This window comes from Ceratosolen solmsi, unplaced genomic scaffold (assembly GCF_000503995.2).
Source record: "Ceratosolen solmsi marchali unplaced genomic scaffold, CerSol_1.0 scaffold27, whole genome shotgun sequence".
Lineage (NCBI taxonomy): Eukaryota > Metazoa > Arthropoda > Insecta > Hymenoptera > Agaonidae > Ceratosolen > Ceratosolen solmsi.
This window is the reverse complement of record NW_011948426.1, coordinates 3,577,943-3,597,143: the sequence shown is the minus strand read 5'-3', so window position 1 is coordinate 3,597,143 and position 19,201 is coordinate 3,577,943. Positions and strand designations below refer to the sequence as shown.

The 19,201-nt window shown below is 35.8% G+C and overlaps 4 protein-coding genes across 5 annotated transcripts; all 4 read left to right on the top strand.

The window, feature by feature from the left end:
• The first annotated feature begins 440 nt into the window (after positions 1-440).
• On the top strand, positions 441-5,242 carry LOC105363169 (uncharacterized). The gene is made up of 4 exons (XM_011500790.1): positions 441-995; positions 3,172-3,377; positions 3,753-3,860; positions 4,842-5,242. Exons 1-4 carry the CDS (start codon positions 852-854, stop codon positions 4,993-4,995), a joined length of 612 nt encoding a protein of 203 aa, XP_011499092.1. The 5' UTR covers positions 441-851; the 3' UTR covers positions 4,996-5,242.
• A 2,102-nt stretch (positions 5,243-7,344) lies between these two features.
• LOC105363168 (uncharacterized) lies at positions 7,345-10,781 on the top strand. Its single transcript, XM_011500789.1, has 4 exons — positions 7,345-7,893; positions 8,972-9,135; positions 10,070-10,177; positions 10,504-10,781. Exons 1-4 carry the CDS (start codon positions 7,765-7,767, stop codon positions 10,610-10,612), a joined length of 510 nt encoding a protein of 169 aa, XP_011499091.1. The 5' UTR covers positions 7,345-7,764; the 3' UTR covers positions 10,613-10,781.
• A 1,184-nt stretch (positions 10,782-11,965) lies between these two features.
• On the top strand, positions 11,966-14,021 carry LOC105363328 (uncharacterized). Its single transcript, XM_011500996.1, has 4 exons — positions 11,966-12,100; positions 12,169-12,341; positions 13,055-13,171; positions 13,777-14,021. The coding sequence occupies exons 1-4, from the start codon at positions 11,966-11,968 to the stop codon at positions 13,904-13,906; spliced, it is 555 nt and encodes a 184-aa protein (XP_011499298.1). The 3' UTR covers positions 13,907-14,021.
• Positions 14,022-14,605: 584 nt separating this feature from the next.
• On the top strand, positions 14,606-18,944 carry LOC105363167 (uncharacterized). 2 transcript variants are annotated; one of them, XM_011500787.1, is made up of 4 exons: positions 14,606-14,819; positions 17,261-17,445; positions 18,509-18,628; positions 18,744-18,944. In XM_011500787.1, the coding sequence occupies exons 1-4, from the start codon at positions 14,658-14,660 to the stop codon at positions 18,889-18,891; spliced, it is 615 nt and encodes a 204-aa protein (XP_011499089.1). In that variant the 5' UTR covers positions 14,606-14,657; the 3' UTR covers positions 18,892-18,944. The 2 variants fall into 2 exon arrangements, with proteins under 2 accessions (XP_011499089.1, XP_011499090.1); XM_011500788.1 differs by lacking the exon at positions 14,606-14,819 and adding an exon at positions 16,162-16,227.
• Positions 18,945-19,201: the final 257 nt, after the last annotated feature.

Here is a 19,201-nt window from a genome sequence, read left to right as displayed (position 1 = left end):
CTAATAAAAATTACACGATAAAAAAAATTTCCTGTAAGGTAGACGTACACCGTTAGAGTTAAAGTTCAGCGAAGAATTTCAGTAAATTTGTTAGCCAAGGAATGTAATTCGTGTCTTTAACTCCCCTCTTCTCTTTCGGTCGATCTGTCTCTCTCTCTCTCTCTCTCTCTCTCTCTCTCTCTCTCTCTCTCTCTTTATACATCTATTTATCTGTCTGTCAGTTTCTCGCTCTCGCCTATCCTCTTTATCTCTTGCCCGTGTAACACTTATATAAGATTTTGAGAATGTAATAGCGCTCAGATGTTTGTCTTGGCGTTAGCGTATTATAGCGGAGGTTGGACAGACGCGATCTTCAGGAAGAAAAAAAGCGGTGCGCACGAGCCTAGAGGTGAGAGGAAGGAGCAAAGCGAGAACGTAAAGCGTTAGTACGAGAACGAACGAGGAAGAGAAAAGGGGAGCGAGAGTCCGTGGGCACACAACTGCTGAATGTAAATTTCCGAGTCATCGCAGCTATGGTTATTCGCTCTTTGACGCGCTTTCTTTCTCAACTTTCGTACGTGTCACGAGTGCTGATATTGCGGAGACAAATCGTAGATTCGATAGTGACGGAAGCCTCCCACCACCCGTCGAACATCAAACTTATTTGCTTCTACTTCGCCTCACTTTCAGCACTTAAGTTTTACCTCGCGACTTTCTCAACAGTTGGCGCGCCCTCCTAAACTTCCAATCCCAAAGTGGTTAACGCAATCCTTATCGTTCGAGCAAATAAAACTCGAGGTTCTTAATTTTTTCTTTTCCTTTTGCAATTTTTTTCTCCCCCTCGTCTTACGTGGTCTCGCCTTTCCATCAGGATGTTGCGCAAATATATTTACCATTTATTTCTGCTTTTCTCATACGTTCGAAGTAGTCAAAGTAACCAAACATTAAAATTGAACGGAAAGAAGGAAGGTCTTCCGGGGCTGCCACTGGTGTACCCTATAGGAGGAACACTTAAGGTGAGTTCCAATACATTGATTCTATCCGATCAATATAAAATTCATTTATCATGTCTGAGAGAATATGGATACGGATAACTTTGAGCTAATTAATTCTAATTGAAAATTAAAAAGTCTTGTTAATCTAATTGATTCTGGCACAAAATTAAAAATATAATTCGATAATTTCATTCATCATAAAATACGTAGCGTCAATTACAGCGACATAACTTGTAAATTATTGTTAATTGAATATAGCCTTTTATCTGTTTAATCGAATAAAATTCTGTAAATTTATTCTTATTAAAATTAGTGGAAAAAAAAAGCCTACTATTGTTAGCAATTGTAGAGGGCAAAATATTATAAATAGTTTATTATTTGAAACTTGATATTCGCATTAAGAAGCGGAATTTCGCGAGATCATAAAATATGTCCGTATTGTGACAAATGAAACATCTATTGTACTCGTATATTCTTTTAAATTTATCGCAATGTATTATCGTCCTAACAATAATATTAAATTTGTATTAAAATCTGTGCTTATTCAATGAAATGGCTAAACGGCTAATTTTATAATTAAAAATTTTTATAGACAAAAATGAAATAAAATTCAATATTTAAAATTTGTTCAATTACTCATAGTGCGAATGGTATTATGTTTCTTAAATTATGAAGTATAATTCAAAATAATGTATGATTATTTAGAATTAATGGAGTGATATGTGGCGGAATAACTTACTATTATTCGGTTAATAGACGAATATTGTAGTGAAAATTCTTTAACAAGGCGTTGCCAAGTAACCGAAGGAGGAAAGTTTTCAAAATTCTCTGTTTTAGAAATTAAGCACTGTTGGAGCTGGAGTGTTTGAGCATCCTTCACTTTACCCTTTTTTCCCACCCCTTACCATCGTTATCACCGTCGCCACCATTTTTACATGTTGCGTGTGTCTGTGCTCCTCGGATGTCGGCCCGTACAAACGTAAATAAGCCTGAACGGAAAAAATTGGCAACATACCATTATACCGCTTAACAATATTTAAAATATGAATATTTTAGTTTTATACGGTTTCATAAGGGCACTCAGATTATATTCAATTGTTTTTTATTTATGTTTATTGATTATTATTATTATTTTTTTTTTTTAAATAAACTAAAACAAAAATTTTTCTTGTGGTTATAATCAAGTTATTATACTGTGTGTAATATTTAATACGAACCAGATTTTATTATTTTATATCGTAAATTCAAATTTAAATAGAAATCTATTGAGAAAATTAGCAAAAAAATTAATTATCGGCAATCAGATTGGTTAACAGCAGTGGCAATAAGTTATTCACGCGAGTCGAATCGAACAAATTAAATCGATGTCTCGTGAGACACAAGTAGAAACTAATTCTTTATGTCTTGAATAAAGGGCTTTTTCCATTTATATATATATATATATATATATATATATATATATACAAGGAATTATGTGGTATACCATTGTAATTAATTAAATAAATATATAAAATATATAATTATATACCTTATCTGAATTTTTACATTTCTTTATGCGTTTTTTTTACGGTATTCATCACATCTGCTTGGACATACCTTTCTACATATAGGGCATATTATATTAAAAAAAAAAAAAAAAAAAAAAAAAACAGAAGAAAATGAAAAAGAAAAAAAATGAAATTCAAAATTTCGATGTTGATGAAGAAAGTGGATATAAAGGGGGAGGAAATTGTATGAGAGGATAATAACATAGACTGGTTTTGGGAATGAATAAGGATGAAATATGAGGAGAAATCAAGCGTATATCAAGGTCATTTTGATGAAAGTTGCCGACGGAGCAAAAAATAGCCAAGAGGGAAATTCTTTGCCGCAGCTGTAATCTCGCTGTTTGTGGATTTTTTGTGATTCAATGCGACGTAAATTATTCGCAAATTCATATCGTTATCATGCGCATGTAGGCAAACGGCTGTCTATACAGCGATAACATTCCTTCGTTCTCGCGACTCACTCTAGCTGATTGTTTACGCCTGTCTCGGCCAATAAAATCCCATTGGCGTTATTTGTACGTTTTCTATTTTGTACATTTCCATGGCCCTCCTCCGCTCGTTCACCAATGACCGATGAATGAGTTACAAAAACATGGGCCAAGCTTGGAAAGTGAAATAATACGAGTTGTCGATTTGGCTTACATGAGAAGCTGCTCGCCGGATGCACCATACCAATCGCGATGCCGGGCAGGATCCTGATCCACAGCCAGAATATCCAGTTTCAGTTCGCTCTGCCGCAGAATGCGACGTTCTTCAGTAACTACTTCACGTCGAGGTCACTGCGCCGACGCCGGCAAAGTGATATCATCCCGGAGCGCTCGATCTTCTATCAATTTCTCGAGGAGGAGCTTCTGAGGTATGAATGGCAATTTTACGTGCGCGCTATTAAAACGAGTGTCAACGCGTTAAATCAGTAAGCAAAATTTCCGGCGAAGGCTTGTTTTTTCTGTCCTGGAACATCGTTGATTTAAGATGGGCACTGATGTTGCATGACTTGATGCATTTATCGATGGACTTTTGTTCCGGCGGATAATGCGATAAAAAGTCCCCAATTCCCAGGAATATGTGGAATGAATTTTCGCAAAGCCAAAGTCTGCACTGGTGCTATATTAAAATCATAACGCGATAGCACATAGGACTCTTGGGTTTTCTCACTTCCCCCCTGCCACTACCCCGCCCCTCACCACGCCATTCTCCTATAATGGAGAGTAAATGTTCTTTTTGGATTCAGGAGAGGTAACCCTGGGAAGGATTGCATCAAAAGGAGCATATGCGAGTCCGCGGAGACGCCGCTGAGGGATGACGGTCTCGTGGGCGAAATCTTTCACGTTCTGCTCACGTAAGTTCAATCGCATCCGAGCTATTCACTATTTTTCACTCTCATGCCCCTCCCACCTCCCTTTATCTCTTTATCTATTTATCTATCCTTCGGAAAAGCGAAATTTTACTTTAGATCTTTTACAAAGGTGTATTTCAAAAATTCCAACACTAGTAAATAAATATGTAAACCGCGGGCTGTATTATAATCGTCTTATAGTGAGCATTTATTCTTGAGATTTATTGGTTCTTTGTGCTTTTTCAGTTTACAAAATAAACGATGTATTTCACGGCACAAAACACTTTGTGTATATATTACACGATTAAAGATTTATTAGCAGCTTAAGATGAAAACAAATAATGTCGCAAATATATCTTACGAGTAGTTATAAATTTTGGCATTACAGACCGCATTATATACAGATGCATTGCAATATCCATTTGACAATTACAAAATTCACATTTCTCTATTTTATCGACGAATTCATTTAAATTTTAAATTATTGCCGTATAGTTTTATAATAATTTTTAACAATTGTTACTAAAGTAATTAACAATTAAATTCATAGTAGAGAAAAAAAGTCTCGGCACCATTGTCAATTAAAGAAAAATGAAAAAAGAAAACAAAAAACACCTATTATGATGATAAAATCATAGAATAGTCGGGTACAACTTCTTCGGATGTACTTCATTTAAAATACTACGTTTGACTTACAATTATACACAAAAGATAAAGAAAAGAAAATAAAAAGAAAGAAAGAAGATAAAAGCACCGAAAACTGTAAATACAATTAAAATTTTATATCACAATATAAATGATAAATCTGCCCTAAGCACAGTTCTAGTCAGTTAGAAAATTACTACTACGCTACTAGTGGCTGAGATTCGAAGTGTGGGAAATTTCTCTTTATTATTTTATTTACTTTTATCGTCTCACATTTTATGGTTGGCTATATAACAAGAGAAAGGACGAAATAAAGCATTTGCCTTGGTTTTATTACAGACCGGACTACGGAGGATTGCTCGGTGTCGACGAGGAATATGGAAAAGCTGCTGAAATCGGAAGAAGGGGCGATGACTGTTTAAAGACGTATCCTTCTTGCCCAGAAGGATTTGGAATACTGGATCGTATTTCCAAGATCTTCGATCACGATTAACGACCTTTGTTACTTCTTAAACATCAATCATTTTAAGTTCGCACTTACCCTTTATGGATTACACGTGTATATGTTTTGTAACATGATAATTTTTTGAAAATATAATGTTTTCCAATAATTCGTATAATAACGTAGAGAAGAATAAAGAGCTTCAAGTGTCAAATTTTGGTAGGTACTTAAACTTTTTAATTAATACGAAATTGTTGAACTTAACTTTGCTTAATGTATGTAGAAAAAAATTAACAGAATATCATTATCATATACGGCGATGTAATACTATAATATATTTAATACTAAATATTAAAGCAAATTTATGAAAATTATACGAAATAACGCGCGCGCGTGTTTGTGTGTGTGTGTGTGTGTGTGTATAATTAGATTTTTAATGTATGTACGCAATAGCCGAGGATTGTTAATTATTAAAGAAATTATCCAAGTTCACTGATGACTTGTGTCGTATGCGAAGGTGTTAATACGTCCAATTTCAAATGCCTCTCGTCCATTGTTTTCCTTCTGTCTTTATTTCTTCTTCTGTTGCTCTTTCTCATCCCCGTGTCACGATTCGAAGAAATACTTGCTGCACATGGTAAAACCGTAACACGAACGAACTTGTTAGTAACAAGATCTCACTAATGACTGAGTATACGGCACGTGGTTAAAGGCACGTCAGCGACTCATCGAATAGTAAAAGAAAAAGAGGCAAAAATGTGTTGAGTGTTAAACAAGAGACATTAACATTGACTTCAATAAGACTAGAGTTCGGATGTATTTTTTTTCTTTTTTTTTTTTGTACCACCACGTTATTCGACTTTTGAATTTTTTTCAGCCGCTTCGAGTCGTAAAATCAGATCTTTTAGCTTCAATTTCATTGCAATTCATTGTAGCTTAAAACTCAACAAAGGTTCAAGAATTGGTTAGCCAATTTGTCATAGTAGTTGTTACTTATAAAAATATAGCGAGAGAGAGAGAGTGAACAGAAGCGGCAGCAATTTGCTCATCTGCCTTCGGGGATGCGATACTGTTCCGCGCTGTAACGAGGCTGTAAAGTTCAGACTTTGAAACCCTGCTCACGGCAGTAAATAAAGACAGAAATACATAGATAGACAGGGAGAGAAAGAGAGAGAGAGAGAGAGAGAGAGAGAGAGAGAGAGAGAGAACGAGAATGAGAGTAAGATGAAAAGAGCGTGAGAGTTGGAGGGGTAGAGGAATAGAGCTGTCGAAGCCGTAAAATTCGTCCAAGCCGCGAGGATATAAAATCCGTCGCGAGAAAGACGCCGGGTGGAGTAAGTCAGTTTCAAGCGCCCGCGCAGGAACAAAACGGCCAGCCAAATAAAAGGGATAACAAGGAGCAGAAAAGAGGAGGGATTATCATAGAGAATAGAAAAAAAGGCTAAAGAAGGAAAAGAAAAGGTAGGACGAAGAGGATATTCACTCTACACATGCGTTTGAAATCGCCGCTGGAGGCCCCAGCATAGGATCGTGGGTAAATCTTGGCATTCATTGTTCCATCGCGTGTTCTTAAACAACTTCTTTATGTCTCATGTATCACAGAAAATGAACTGAGGAAACGGCAGTCAAAGAAACACCCACTGTTTTATGCTGCTTTACGTCGTATCTCGATTACGGTTACGCTTGCTTTTTTTTTTTTATTCTTTTTATGTCTCTTGTCCATCTCTGTTTACGCCCGGTTTCTCTCCTGGTCAATATTTCGCTTATCCTTCTTTCACAATTTCTTCCTATAATAGAAATTCTCCCCATTATAGCTTTTATTCGCTCTATTCGCAAATTAATTTATGACTCAGCATTATACGATAACTACTCTATATTACACCGTCGTTTTATTAATATTTTTATCAACGCTATAATGGTAACTGAATTAATTTGTTGAACAAACATTGTCCATAAAAGAGGCCTAAAATAAAATTCTTATAAAACAGTGACGTATTAAAAAATCTAATGCAATTCTTTTAACGTATATTGCAATTTTTGAGTAGAAAAATTCTTATTTACCCGAAAAGGTATTGGAAAATTTAAGAGGATAAACTTTGCTATTTGCGAATACTGGATTGAACTGGAGTTTAAAAAAAAGAAAAAAGAAAAAAAATGAATTTTATTATAACGAAAAAGAAAAGAGAGAGAGAGAGAGAGAGAGAGAGAGAGAGGGAAAGAAAAAATGCTCGGATTGAAAAAGTTTGTGGGAGCGCGTTGGTATGTCGGGTGATGTATGGGTGACAGGGGAAGGGGATAAGTAGGGAATGAAGAGCGAATGAAAGACGAATGAAAATTAATTGGCTAACCAATGCGCAGCAGCAATCTAACTGTGGCTAACAACTCGTTAACTACATTTTATAGTATGAATCATGTTATACGAAGCGGTTAAGAGCAGCAGCGACAACTATATTATGAGCCCCCTTCGTTCAACCGAATCTCTGCTCTAGCCCGAGTCGTTGTTAACTAGTAACAGGAAGCGCATAAACATTTTCTAGAAAATTCGAATCTCCTTATAGCCGTGCCCGTCATATGGGCGACTTTTACGAGAAGTACCCAGACGTACTAATTGGTTAGTAACAGGTTTTTTCGAGGGCCACTTTTTAAATAAAGCCCACGTCGTTCGATCTACGCACACGTATTTGCGTGACTGGGTTTTACGAGGGAGCGGCTTTAGAGCCGGTGGCATCAGCATCAGCAGGCAGCATCAGCAGCAGTAGCAGCAGTAACGGCAGCTGTTGCTGGCATGACGGATGAACAAGCTGAGTCCAGTTCTACAGGATGTTGCCGGACTCAAGAGGCCTTATTCTACTTCTGTCGCTGTTTACAATCCTGGAACGGAGCGCCGAAATCGTAGTCGCTGCAAGATACAAGAGACACGTCTCCTTTCGCAAGGGTAGCACCTTCTTCGTAAGTAATACAGCCTCAATCTATATTATTCACTCGTCCTGGCGTCCTTTTTCCTGCACGCTACATGCGCCCAAATCTTACTACGAGGTCTTTCTCATTTTAGACCGTTACTCACTTACGTTCGCGGCGCTGTCGACTCAGCCAGTTTTATAATGAAATTTCTTTGGCATTTTTACGCGCGGGTGACTTTCGTGCCAGCAAGAAGCACTAGCCGTCTTGGCTTTACCTACTATTTCTTTCAATTGCCTCGATAAAACTGATTCACCGAAAATTCTCGTCCCAAGGTCGCGCGTATTCAATTAAAAATCACCCGCTAAAGTTATATTTACCGATTAAAAGTACCGAAGGACAGATTGGATGCGCGTAGAGTGCGTGTACCGCATCGATCCTTTACTTTCGCGCTGCGACGCTGATCCATGGATGGTGGTGAGGGGAGGGGAGGGGAGGGGATGTAAGCACAGCTTTCTTGTAAAGCAATCGTCGCGTATTTACTCTCTGTACGGGCGAGGCGTTTAAGAAAAAAGAGAAGTCGAGGGGAATGACTGTTTGACAAATGGCTTGCCAGATCCAGTCGAGCTTCGAGCTGCCACGGCGACACCCCCCATTCAACATTTACCGTGAATACGCCCGAGGAAGGGACATGCGTGGTGCGAGCTTGGCCGTGGGTTGGTGAGGGGCACAGGCGCGAAAGGTGTACAGATTTACATCAAGCGGATCGCGTAGCAGCGAGAGAGGCCGAGTACCGAACAAGGGCCTTTTACCAATACCAATCTCAATTCAGTGCCCAATTCGGCACCTGCTCCGCTGTTTTATTCAGCAACTACTTCAAATGGAAAATACGATTTTTCTCAGCTATTCGACTGTCACTCAAATTCTTCCCTCTCCCTCGAGCGGCCCTTGCGCTGCAAATTCTTTTCTATTTTTCCTTTTTTTTTTTTCCATTTTTTTTTTTTTTTTTTTTTTACGTAATGTCGGGAACAGGATAAGGGCGATGAAGACTTTTTGTAAACACGTGTGTGTGTGTGAGAGAGAGAGAGAGAGAGAGAGTTAAGCGAGAGATTTTCGTGTATTTCGATAGTATCGGCTCAACTACAAAGTGAATAGCTTACCTCACACGACGATCTTCGCTCAAGCGAGTGGCTTCAAAGTTGCTTGGCAACTCCCGACAGGTCAGCAATCCGGAAAAGCCAGGCAGGTGTCACTTGACGATCTCCATGAAGGCGCGAGTCTCGTGTATGAGAGGTAATGAATAGCACGATAATCAATAACACTGCTCCATGCATTTGGTGCACTGGATTACGCTATTATTAGTCAATAAAGTAATGCGGATGCAATAATAAAACCCTATCGGACGTTTCATATTTCTAGTGCAGTCGGTGCAATGGATTTAACTCAAAAATATTCATTTCAGCTCCGTGAAACAACGGCTCGAAAAAGCGTTTTAGTGCAATAATTCTGTATAATTTCATCGAACCAAAATTTCTCTCCGTTCTCCCGTGCATTTGTTGCTTCACACGCATGTACCATTTCTTCTCCTTTTTTTTGTTTTTGTTTTTTGTGTCTATTTTGTTATGTTTTTTTTTTTTTTTTTTTTTTTTTTTTTTTTTTTTTTTTTTTTTTGTATTTGTTCTCATTGATATTCTCTGTCCCATTTTATCACGTGCTTATTTATAAGAGAAAATTCTTTAAACTTTGCATTTTAAAATATATATATTGTCTTGAAAAATGTAAATTTTTATACAAGTTTTATATTAGTTTTTTCAATATCCTATTAAGTACCCGAGCAATAATAAAATTGTTAGCTTAGTAAATATTCTGTGGTATGATTTTTTAGAGAAACAATTTTTTAAAATAGAAAACTATTTAAATTTGTAAAGCTTTTGAAATTTTCTATAAATACGGACATGGTTTCATTTCTTTTTTATTTGTTTTTTGTTTTTGTTTATTGTTATATGAGATTTCAGTTGATTTATTATACGCGCACTTTGATACAAGGTAAAATTTGTAGATTAATTATATTTCTTTATATTATTATTTCCTACAAATTTTACTTCTAAGATTGTAGTAAATTGAATGAATTTGAAATAATTGAGAAAAAAGAAAACTGAATAATATTAAATTATCCGATGCTTTTAGATAGATTTATTGATACATATATATATATATATTTTTACAGTCATGGATTCAACGGTAAAATGTGTCTTTTGAAGAGTCTCTGCCAGGCTACGGAGTACATAAAAGAGAGAGACGGAGTACTAATGAAAATACTCAATTTACTATCTGGGTAAGCTGTAAAAATATAGAATTAAAATGCAGTTCTAAAGCTATGAGATTAAATGACTTTGAGGCAGCTGATGCGCAAATTTATTCGAAAATTATCCTCCAAGTAAAATATGAATTATTGATATTAATCTGCAAGCAAATGCTTGTAAACGCTAAGATGTAAATACAGAAATTCATTCTAACATTGAGTTATACTACTCGTTACGTATATAATGATTTATCAAAGTTCCTTGGATTCAATTGGTTTATACAGCTGAAAGCTGTTATAATTGAGCTCACTTGGTTGTTTAACAGTGCGGAATAAAGTATTAATTGGATTGATTTTAGGTCGTACGGTGGCAACGGTACGTCAATTCTAGATCCACTAGTATGCAGAAATTACGCCAATCATTGCCCGCTGCATTTGATTAGGTTCAATGCATTTACGGAGCATTGAAAAGCCTCGAGTATGACTTCTGGCGATAATAATCATCGATCGGTACTTAGCTGTCAACGATGGACATAAGAACGCTTGTTCAGTAATCCCGAAAAACATCTTGTCGCTCAACGTCAGTGTCCAATGGCCTCCTCGACAAGTGCTTCGAGCTTCCGTCAAAATGAAAATACCAAACAATAGTTAATGCTAAACGTTTAAATGTCCTGTATCGTTAGATGTTTAAATAAACTATTCCATTTAAGTGTTTTTATTCAATTACACTCGTTTTCTTGTTTCAACATAAAAGCGATAAATTTACCTGTGCAACGAGGTATGTGAAGACTGCTTTTTCTAGAATGAATGCATACAATGCTATCCGACTCTTTGGAGGAAATTATTTCTGCTCGCTCATGCGCTCACCTCCTCCTCTCCTCCTCCCCCCCCCGCCAACCAATCCACCGCCAGAGCCATAGCCCCCCCCCCCCCCCCCCCCCCCCCCCCCCGCCAACCAATCCACCGCCAGAGCCATAGCCCCAGTATAAGCCCCTTCTCTCGCTCTTATACATTTTAGAGAGATAGATAGTTTATAATTGCTTCACCCATCTGACTATTTCACTGCATTCTCTCGAATGACGTTACAAGTATCTTCGAACGAGATGCGCTAATCTTTTCGTTTATAATCAATGAGTTTCTAATTTTTGTTTTTAAAACAATGCACGCGACACTTTTCACTTAGCGCACAACTTTGTCCCGTGAGACATTAATAAAGCATTATTGAATGTTCGTAAATACGTGGGCCATTTTCGAAAATTTGTTAAATACCGTTAATGCCTCTTTTCCATCGAGATTAGTTGAATGAAATTTCTCATGCTGCATGCGAGATTCCATTTCTAAAGGAATCTCGATTACAATATGTCACATTACGATACTCACGAGCGTTATAACCGATGAATACAAAAGCGGCAAACAGATGCTCTCTCTCCAATAGAGACAGATGCGATTCCTATTAGCTTGTAAAATCCTTGTAAAATCCGCGGTAGGTGAATTTTAGGCTTATAATGTAGTATGCCGAAGGTTCGCAGCGAGCAAATCTTTATAGGGTGTGTCGTGAATTTCAGTTACAACTCTCACGATTCGCACTTGTCTGCGAAACCTTATTTGTTGAGCGAGTTATGTACTATGCTTGGAAAAATACATTCTCACCAGTTAGCCAATTCGTACGTTTTTAGCGTACGTTTCTCTCTCTTTTTAACTCTCGCACTACTACGCGAGTCCTGTCGTTTTTTCCTTCCATCGGTCACGGGCGCGCGAAGCGTCCACTGGAGGTCGACAGAAGCGCGATTCTTTTTGAAATGATCATTATCGAGAAGGAGTATGGAGCGTTTCTATCTTCTCATGTGCGTCTTGCCGTGTCTGCAAATCTGCCAAGTGGCCTCGGCAGAGAAGTATCAGCATGACCTCGTCAGGAGGAAGAGATACCTGATATTCCCTCAGGGTAGCAACGTTCAGGTAACGATCGTCGGCACTATTATTTGGTGCTTTTACCAACCTGTCGATGCGAGTGTGAACGTTTTCAGTTGGTTTACTGCCTCACGATCGGAGCTTATGCCCGCGACGGAGATTTAGTATTAGGGCTGACGGCGGCTCTCGCCTGGGAATTACCGAGTACGATCGACTCGAAATTGACGGGACAACTCCATCGGCGTACCAGAGCTGTCATCTATCCGAAAATTGAAGCTTTTTTACAATCGTAAGCATTAAAAGCCGCACGAGCTATCATCTATTTTCCCATTCGCGTTTCCTTGAATTTTCATTTGTCGTTAAAAAGTATAAATTTTCCGACAACTGCTCATACATTATCAGAAGCGAATGATAAATCTATTTGCAAGGATTGTTACATACTAATAATGCCTTCGACGACATCTAATGGTATGAATGAATGAGCTAATCGATTGATAATATTAGTTTTGCTTAAATTGCTCGCCGAGTACGCTACTATAAGAGGAAATTGCGCACAATCATAAATGTAAATACAAATAATTTGTATAAAATAGGCAGTATACGGAAATACGAAAATACGAAAATAAATAATATAGTAATGATCTAAATCGAATAAGAATTGCGCATAAAATAATTATTTAGCTTGTGTAAATTTAGGCGTATAACCAGAAAGTTTATTAATGGATAAGATAGAATAGAAATCAGGGATTTGAGCCAAAGTTTCTTGAAACGTGTTTGCAGCCACTTTAAAATGGAAGTAGTTCAAATGACATTTACTCTTCAACTACGTTTTCTCGATTTTATTCCATTTTATATCTCCGTGCTCATTCTCTCTCTCTCTCTCTCTCTCTCTCTCTCTCTCTCTCTCTCTCTCTGTGTGTGTTAGGATGTGTACAATGTTTCAATTAAACTTTACACTTGATAGAGTTCGTATAGAGTACTTAATTTAAAGTTTATTCGCAGAACTGGTCTTGATGGGAGGTCCTGTGTGATGAGAGCTCTTTGTGAGGCTGGGCAAAGGAGTACATCGGAAATTGGAAGTGGCACCTTCGTGCAAGAACTTCTTCATGCTGTTTTCACGTAAATCCTTGACTTAACAAAATATGATAATCGTTTTGGCTTCGCTGGTGCTTTAATTTCATAATATTTGGCTTTCAAATGCATTATGAAATTTAACTTTTTTCCATATTCCATTTTAGCTTCTTGCATAATTATTCATATAGAAATAATTTCATATAGGAGTGCATAAATGTGAAAGAGATCCATTAGACTATAAAATCGTCATTGCTTATCATTACTATAATAGCACAGATTATAATTAAATATCTTTGAAATTTCGTACGTACAATGTTTATACAATTTTAAAGAATACATCATACGTGTAATAATGAAATGATTAAGTCTCCGTTTGCATTTTCAAATTTATATTAAAATACAGCGGTAGCTGAATTTTAATTTTTTGCTCGTATTTAACAAAATGAGAAAAGAAGCTTATGCTGCTATTCCCAACATTTTATATATAATATAATTCGCCTACATGGTTTATTTTCTATGAACGCAATTATTTTTAATCATATTTACGTATGCTTTTAATTCTACATAATTCATTAAATTTGCTCTAACAATGCTTTACGTGTCAATTAGTTTAAATGGAGTGATAATTAAATGATGGTACAAAATTTCAGAATTCGAAGTGATGGGACAATTTTTGATAATGAAGATAATCAACAGTACGATTACGCATATAGATTAAATGGAAACTGTGCCGCACTATATCCCACTTGTAAACATTCAATTTATGATCTAAACTTTTAATCTGAAATCTGAAAGAAAACCTAAGGATTGAGATTGTTTAAAAAAGGGAATTCTTGCTGCTTGCCAATGATATTTGAAAATTTGTTTTAATGCGCACAATTTATGTAATAATGTAAAATAATGAGCCTAAGGATGTATTAATATTAAGTGATGCAATAAAATAATTATAAACATCAATTATATGTGTATATTATTCATCATTCAAGGTATGTAATTAAGAAATGTAAGCTAAATTAGAGATTAACCGAGAGCATTGAAGTAATTATTTGAATTTTCTATCGATATCGTGTACTGCTAAAGTCAACAATTGAGTTATACTTATGAAAATGAAATAAAATTTCAATTGAATTAATTTTATACGCGAGCATAAAATTTTAAGCTTAATTGAATAATGAAGTATAAACGCTATATATGTATATTGTTTTTTTTTTTCTTCTTCTTCTTCTCTATTTGTAAATCAGTGCAAATTGTATTAAGCGTTGAAGAAGAGAATGTAACCTGTAGTGAAAGAGAGCGAATATTCGTTTAAACAAAAACAAAACAAAAAAAAATGAAATGAACATGACTCTCTCAAAGCAAAACCATTTAACGCGAAGATGGTGCGAAAAAGCGATGGTGCCGTGGTTACGTTCTTAGCTGTCTGCAATAAGTCGTTCATCTCCGCAATCATCTTAAACACCAATCGGCTCTTGTAACGCTGATACCTTCGTGCGCGCCCGTATAAAGATACAAAGTAGAAGAAGAGAAAAATATGAGACGTAAAAGATGTACCAAGTCGTTTGTCTTATTTCTCCTTCTGACTCGTTTAAGTCCAAGCTCGTTGGAGTTAAGTAATATGAGTCTGTCGAGATCCAGCAGAGCGATTGATGGACAATACAAGTATCTCATATTTCCGCAAGGCAGCAATGTTCAGGTCAGTGATAATTTTTCATCGGTCCGCCGATTTTGTTTTATTTTCTGCGTCTCCTCCCTCCTCACCTTTCAAATCGTCGCATTTTTCATCCGTTGATAGCTGCATCGCATAATTTATGATACAATTTTACGTATCTATTATCATTTAGGTGATATATCACGGTAAAACTTCTAATTGATAAATTCTTAATATTACGTTAATTTAGTAGTGTTTTATTAGTTTTGTACGTGAATTACTTTAATGATATGCCGAATCCATTTAATTTTTACCAACTGCTGATGATTAGAAAATTATTAAATCTAAAATTTCTAATCATTCTAAAGTGTCGACTTTAAGAATCGCTATGTGTTTCGCGGTATTACAGGGCATTAGAATTTAATTGGGAACAAAGTGTTTCTCAACTTGTAGAATGCATCTAATTAAATTTCAATAAACATATATCAGTGCTTTTAGTAACTTTGTAATTCATAGAATGTGTATGTGCAATGTAGTTTGCAATTTTCAAATTAGAAATTACTTGCATAACTACACATATAATCGATATAATCGTAAATTAAGAAATCGCACAATTTATATTTAATTTAATGTTTATTAAGGCGCGAATTAATTAAAACTTAAATCTACATAAAATATTATTAATGCTAAAATTTGAAAAATCGATCTTTTATTTCAAGTGAATTTGTCATTCAAAAGCCACGAAAGCATTATTAATACGATTGATATATGTTGGTTGCTAAAGTATCAAATTTATTAGATAACAGTCTATATAAATATTAAATTTGATGGTTACAAATTTTTAAATTTACAAATGTTTAAATTTTATTATTTTTCAACGGTTTTTCCCCAATTATCTTTTTCATTATTGCGAAAATTAATAAATAATTTTCACATGCTTGCAACGATATTGTACAAAACGTTAATGTTAAAATATAAAATAAGTATTCGATGTAGTAAATATTTTATGGAAATTTAATACCGAAGTATCTTCAAATATTCAAATATGTTTGGCGTGGATATTAAATTTTTGTGCATCCGATAATTAATTATTGTCTATAAATGTATGAATTAATTTATGCGCATGCGAATCTACGTAGACATGCATGTTTGTATGCCAATATGCACGCATATATGCATATGTACATGTGTACGCACACGCGCGCGCACACACACACACACACACACACACACACCCACACACCATATATATATATATATATATATATATATATATATAACGCATACGAGGCATTATATATCAGTATTTGCATGTTTTACGTATGAATGTATTTGCGAGTGGATATATTATTGTTTGTTACGAAGAATTTGCATCAGTGTGGAAAGTTTCCTTAACTACTCACATGAGATGATTGGACTCATTAGGCACTGGAAGAAGCCCCGAGGTAATGAGGTATTTATCGTGCAATAGTCCGAAATAATTTTTGTATCTCCTCGTGCTTAAACGGCAAGTACAATGTATTACGTCTTTCTATGAATTACTTGTAGATGCAAAGGTATAATATAAATAATTTATGTCATAAATGGTGGAACTAAATTTTTTAATTAAAATAAAATACATTGATTAGCAATTTTACGTAAAGTTTATCTAAATAAAAATTAGCGGTGCTAAGTACTAAATTAAAACGAAGTCTTAAATTTAAGGTAACGCGTACATTGTAAATATTTTGTATTAATATGTCAAAATTTTAATATTTTTTTGAATTTTATAATCAATTCTTTATTTATGAAATTTTAAAAATTATATAAATTCATAAAAATTATTTTTTAACGATAAATGAAGTGAAATATAATGATTAATGGCTTTGGGAATGAATTGTGTGTAAAATAAAATCTAAAATTCTATTATATAGTGAAACACATGTAAATCAATGCAATTAATTGAGAGTAAAATAGATTTATTTGCGATGTTAAGGAATAAAAAGGAGAGATTATGGAAAAATTTAATACACAAAGAAATTCGATCTTTCTCATGTAGAATCGAATTGCCTAAAATCTCAATAAAATGATATTTACTTTCCATGATGCATGATTCTTTCAAGGTAAATTAAATTTGTCAATTACATGAATTAATTGATATAATTATTTTCATAATTTATGATGCAATAAGTAAAATTAATTAGTGCAGCGTAAAATATTCTCAAGGTGGTGCCTTCTTCTGGAATAATCCACTCACTCATACGGGCATAATATTAATATAAAGTCGAATTAAAATTAGAGAAGACGAGAAAACAATCTGTAGAGCCGTAATTACGGTTAAAAAGATAATACATTTATGATTCGTTCGTTTCAATGCTTGAAATAATAAGCTCCTTGAGTTAATAAATCCTTAGGGCGCGCAGGACATTTATTTTTGCGAGTACACTGGCTTCTTCATCCAACCTATCACACTCAATTACTAAGCAACGAATCTCTTTAACAAGCAGTTAATTTACTGTCTCACCATTGGAACGTTTGCTAAACCGGAGAATTTTTTTACAATGGGAGTGACTGCCGGTCTGGCTTACGAGTTACCATACAAAAGGTCAGTGCCGTACAGAAAACCAGCCGAGGTCTACCACCGCAGGAGCAGAAGGGACCTTTACCATAAGCTCGAGATAATGCTCAAAACGTAAGTATATTGAACGATATACTTAACGTATCCTCTTTCATTATTTACGAGACAACGTCTTATGCTATAAATTTGTCCATTATCTATTATAGTATCATTATTAATTATTGACGTTGTGTGAGAATGTAATTTTACGGTAACGCGATTATACGTGTTGAAATTGAAGAAAAAAAATCACCCGTATCGTTTTCTTTTGATATTGATTTATCAACGATTATCTTAAAATTGTATTGATAATTAGCTTAAAATGCCATTTAATTCGAATGATTGGGAAGTGTGCCCGTTAAATATTTACATACTTGTAAGCCATTTGAGACAGTCAGGATCGGTGTAAAGTTCACATAAGTCAATACAATTCAAATAGTATCCCTTTGACAAAAGAAAGTTTCTTCGGTTAACGATTTGCAATCTTACGCTTAGTAATTGGAAATCATTCCTCTATCGATAATAAAAGCACAACTTATATGGCTAGATAGGGGCGAGCGATGATAGAATCCAGACCATTTAATTTAATACAATAATTAATCATCATAAATCTTATGGCACTCTCTTCAACGATTAAACTATGTATAAATATTACAAATTGAGCCGATAAAGATTACGAATCGCTAATAAATTGTAAGATAGGGCTGCTCAAAATTAACCGCCCAAAGATATAGAGTTGGGAAAGCTTACGGATTTCATTATTTATTTCAATAATTGCGGAAGGGCCGTTCCCAACGTCAGGCATAAATATAGACTCGAGGCTGCTGGGAGGGGGTCGAGAGAAAAATCGATGAAATTATGCGACGATAAAAATGCCGAAGGAAAAGTCACGTATAATTTAGTGTTTCGGGCGGGTCGACGTATCTCCGTTGTGCGACTCGAGGTTCGGCCTCCCGAGGCCCCTTCGCAGCTCGAGGTCACGTTCCCCTCAAGCGGGACAATCCTATCGAGTTGAATAACAGAATTACATAGAATAGGCGTTAATTTGGCCGGCGCAACAGTGGTCGAGTCTAGCCGAGATAAGCCAACAGCACAGAATGCTCGGGTCGATTAATGAAAGTCGTTTAATGTTTCCAAGCCAGGGTAAAGACGGCCGAGCCTGCGTCCTCGGGGCACTCTGTCAAGCCGGTAAACGTAACTGGGCATCAACGGCCGACAGGAGACCTTTCCTCGACGAGATTCTCCACTCGATCTTTACGTGAGTACTCGCGTAACCGTTGTACACGCGTTTATGGGGCTTCGAGGGAAATATAATAAAAATAAATCCCGACTCAGGGCGATTCATGCAAGCCTCGGGCATCTCTGTCTTTTAGCTTTCCCGCTTACACGGGTGGCGACGCCGAAGACGGCGACGGTGAAGAGTCCCACGAGGAGAAGCTCAAGAGTACGGAATATGACAGAGCTTACGGCGCGCAGGACGATTGCGACAAGTACTTTGCCTCCTGTCCAAGTCTTTTTTGAATCAAGTGTATTTGTATGGATAAGCCTTCGATGCTCCTTTTTTGTATTATTCAACAAATACAATGGAACAGTTGTCAACGATAATAGTCGACGATATTATCATCATGTTCTTACCATAATTAACATTATAGAATTTCATAACTCGATGAATCATGTGCATTGAATGTGGATTCGTCAACCGATCTAAGCTGTTCTCTACAAAATTATGAAATTTTCAATTAATTAAATAAATATTAAAAAGTGAAATCTCTTATTTTCTATTACATAATTATAAGAATTAACCTACTTGACACGCAGATAGTATATAAAC

What these genes read in the sequence shown, in the direction of transcription:
- LOC105363169 (XM_011500790.1), top strand. Translation starts at nt 852, where the DNA reads ATGTTGCGCAAATATATTTACCATTTATTTCTGCTTTTCTCATACGTT. An exon ending in CTATAGGAGGAACACTTAAG is followed by an intron (nt 996 to 3,171) that starts GTGAGTTCCAAT and finishes TTACATGAGAAG; the next exon opens with CTGCTCGCCGGATGCACCAT. An exon ending in ATCTTTCACGTTCTGCTCAC is followed by an intron (nt 3,861 to 4,841) that starts GTAAGTTCAATC and finishes GTTTTATTACAG; the next exon opens with ACCGGACTACGGAGGATTGC.
- LOC105363168 (XM_011500789.1), top strand. Translation starts at nt 7,765, where the DNA reads ATGTTGCCGGACTCAAGAGGCCTTATTCTACTTCTGTCGCTGTTTACA. An exon ending in GCAAGGGTAGCACCTTCTTC is followed by an intron (nt 7,894 to 8,971) that starts GTAAGTAATACA and finishes GTATTTCGATAG; the next exon opens with TATCGGCTCAACTACAAAGT. An exon ending in ATACTCAATTTACTATCTGG is followed by an intron (nt 10,178 to 10,503) that starts GTAAGCTGTAAA and finishes GATTGATTTTAG; the next exon opens with GTCGTACGGTGGCAACGGTA.
- LOC105363328 (XM_011500996.1), top strand. Translation starts at nt 11,966, where the DNA reads ATGGAGCGTTTCTATCTTCTCATGTGCGTCTTGCCGTGTCTGCAAATC. An exon ending in CTCAGGGTAGCAACGTTCAG is followed by an intron (nt 12,101 to 12,168) that starts GTAACGATCGTC and finishes GAACGTTTTCAG; the next exon opens with TTGGTTTACTGCCTCACGAT. An exon ending in ATTGAAGCTTTTTTACAATC is followed by an intron (nt 12,342 to 13,054) that starts GTAAGCATTAAA and finishes GTTTATTCGCAG; the next exon opens with AACTGGTCTTGATGGGAGGT.
- LOC105363167 (XM_011500787.1), top strand. Translation starts at nt 14,658, where the DNA reads ATGAGACGTAAAAGATGTACCAAGTCGTTTGTCTTATTTCTCCTTCTG. An exon ending in CGCAAGGCAGCAATGTTCAG is followed by an intron (nt 14,820 to 17,260) that starts GTCAGTGATAAT and finishes TTTAACAAGCAG; the next exon opens with TTAATTTACTGTCTCACCAT. An exon ending in CTCGAGATAATGCTCAAAAC is followed by an intron (nt 17,446 to 18,508) that starts GTAAGTATATTG and finishes AATGTTTCCAAG; the next exon opens with CCAGGGTAAAGACGGCCGAG.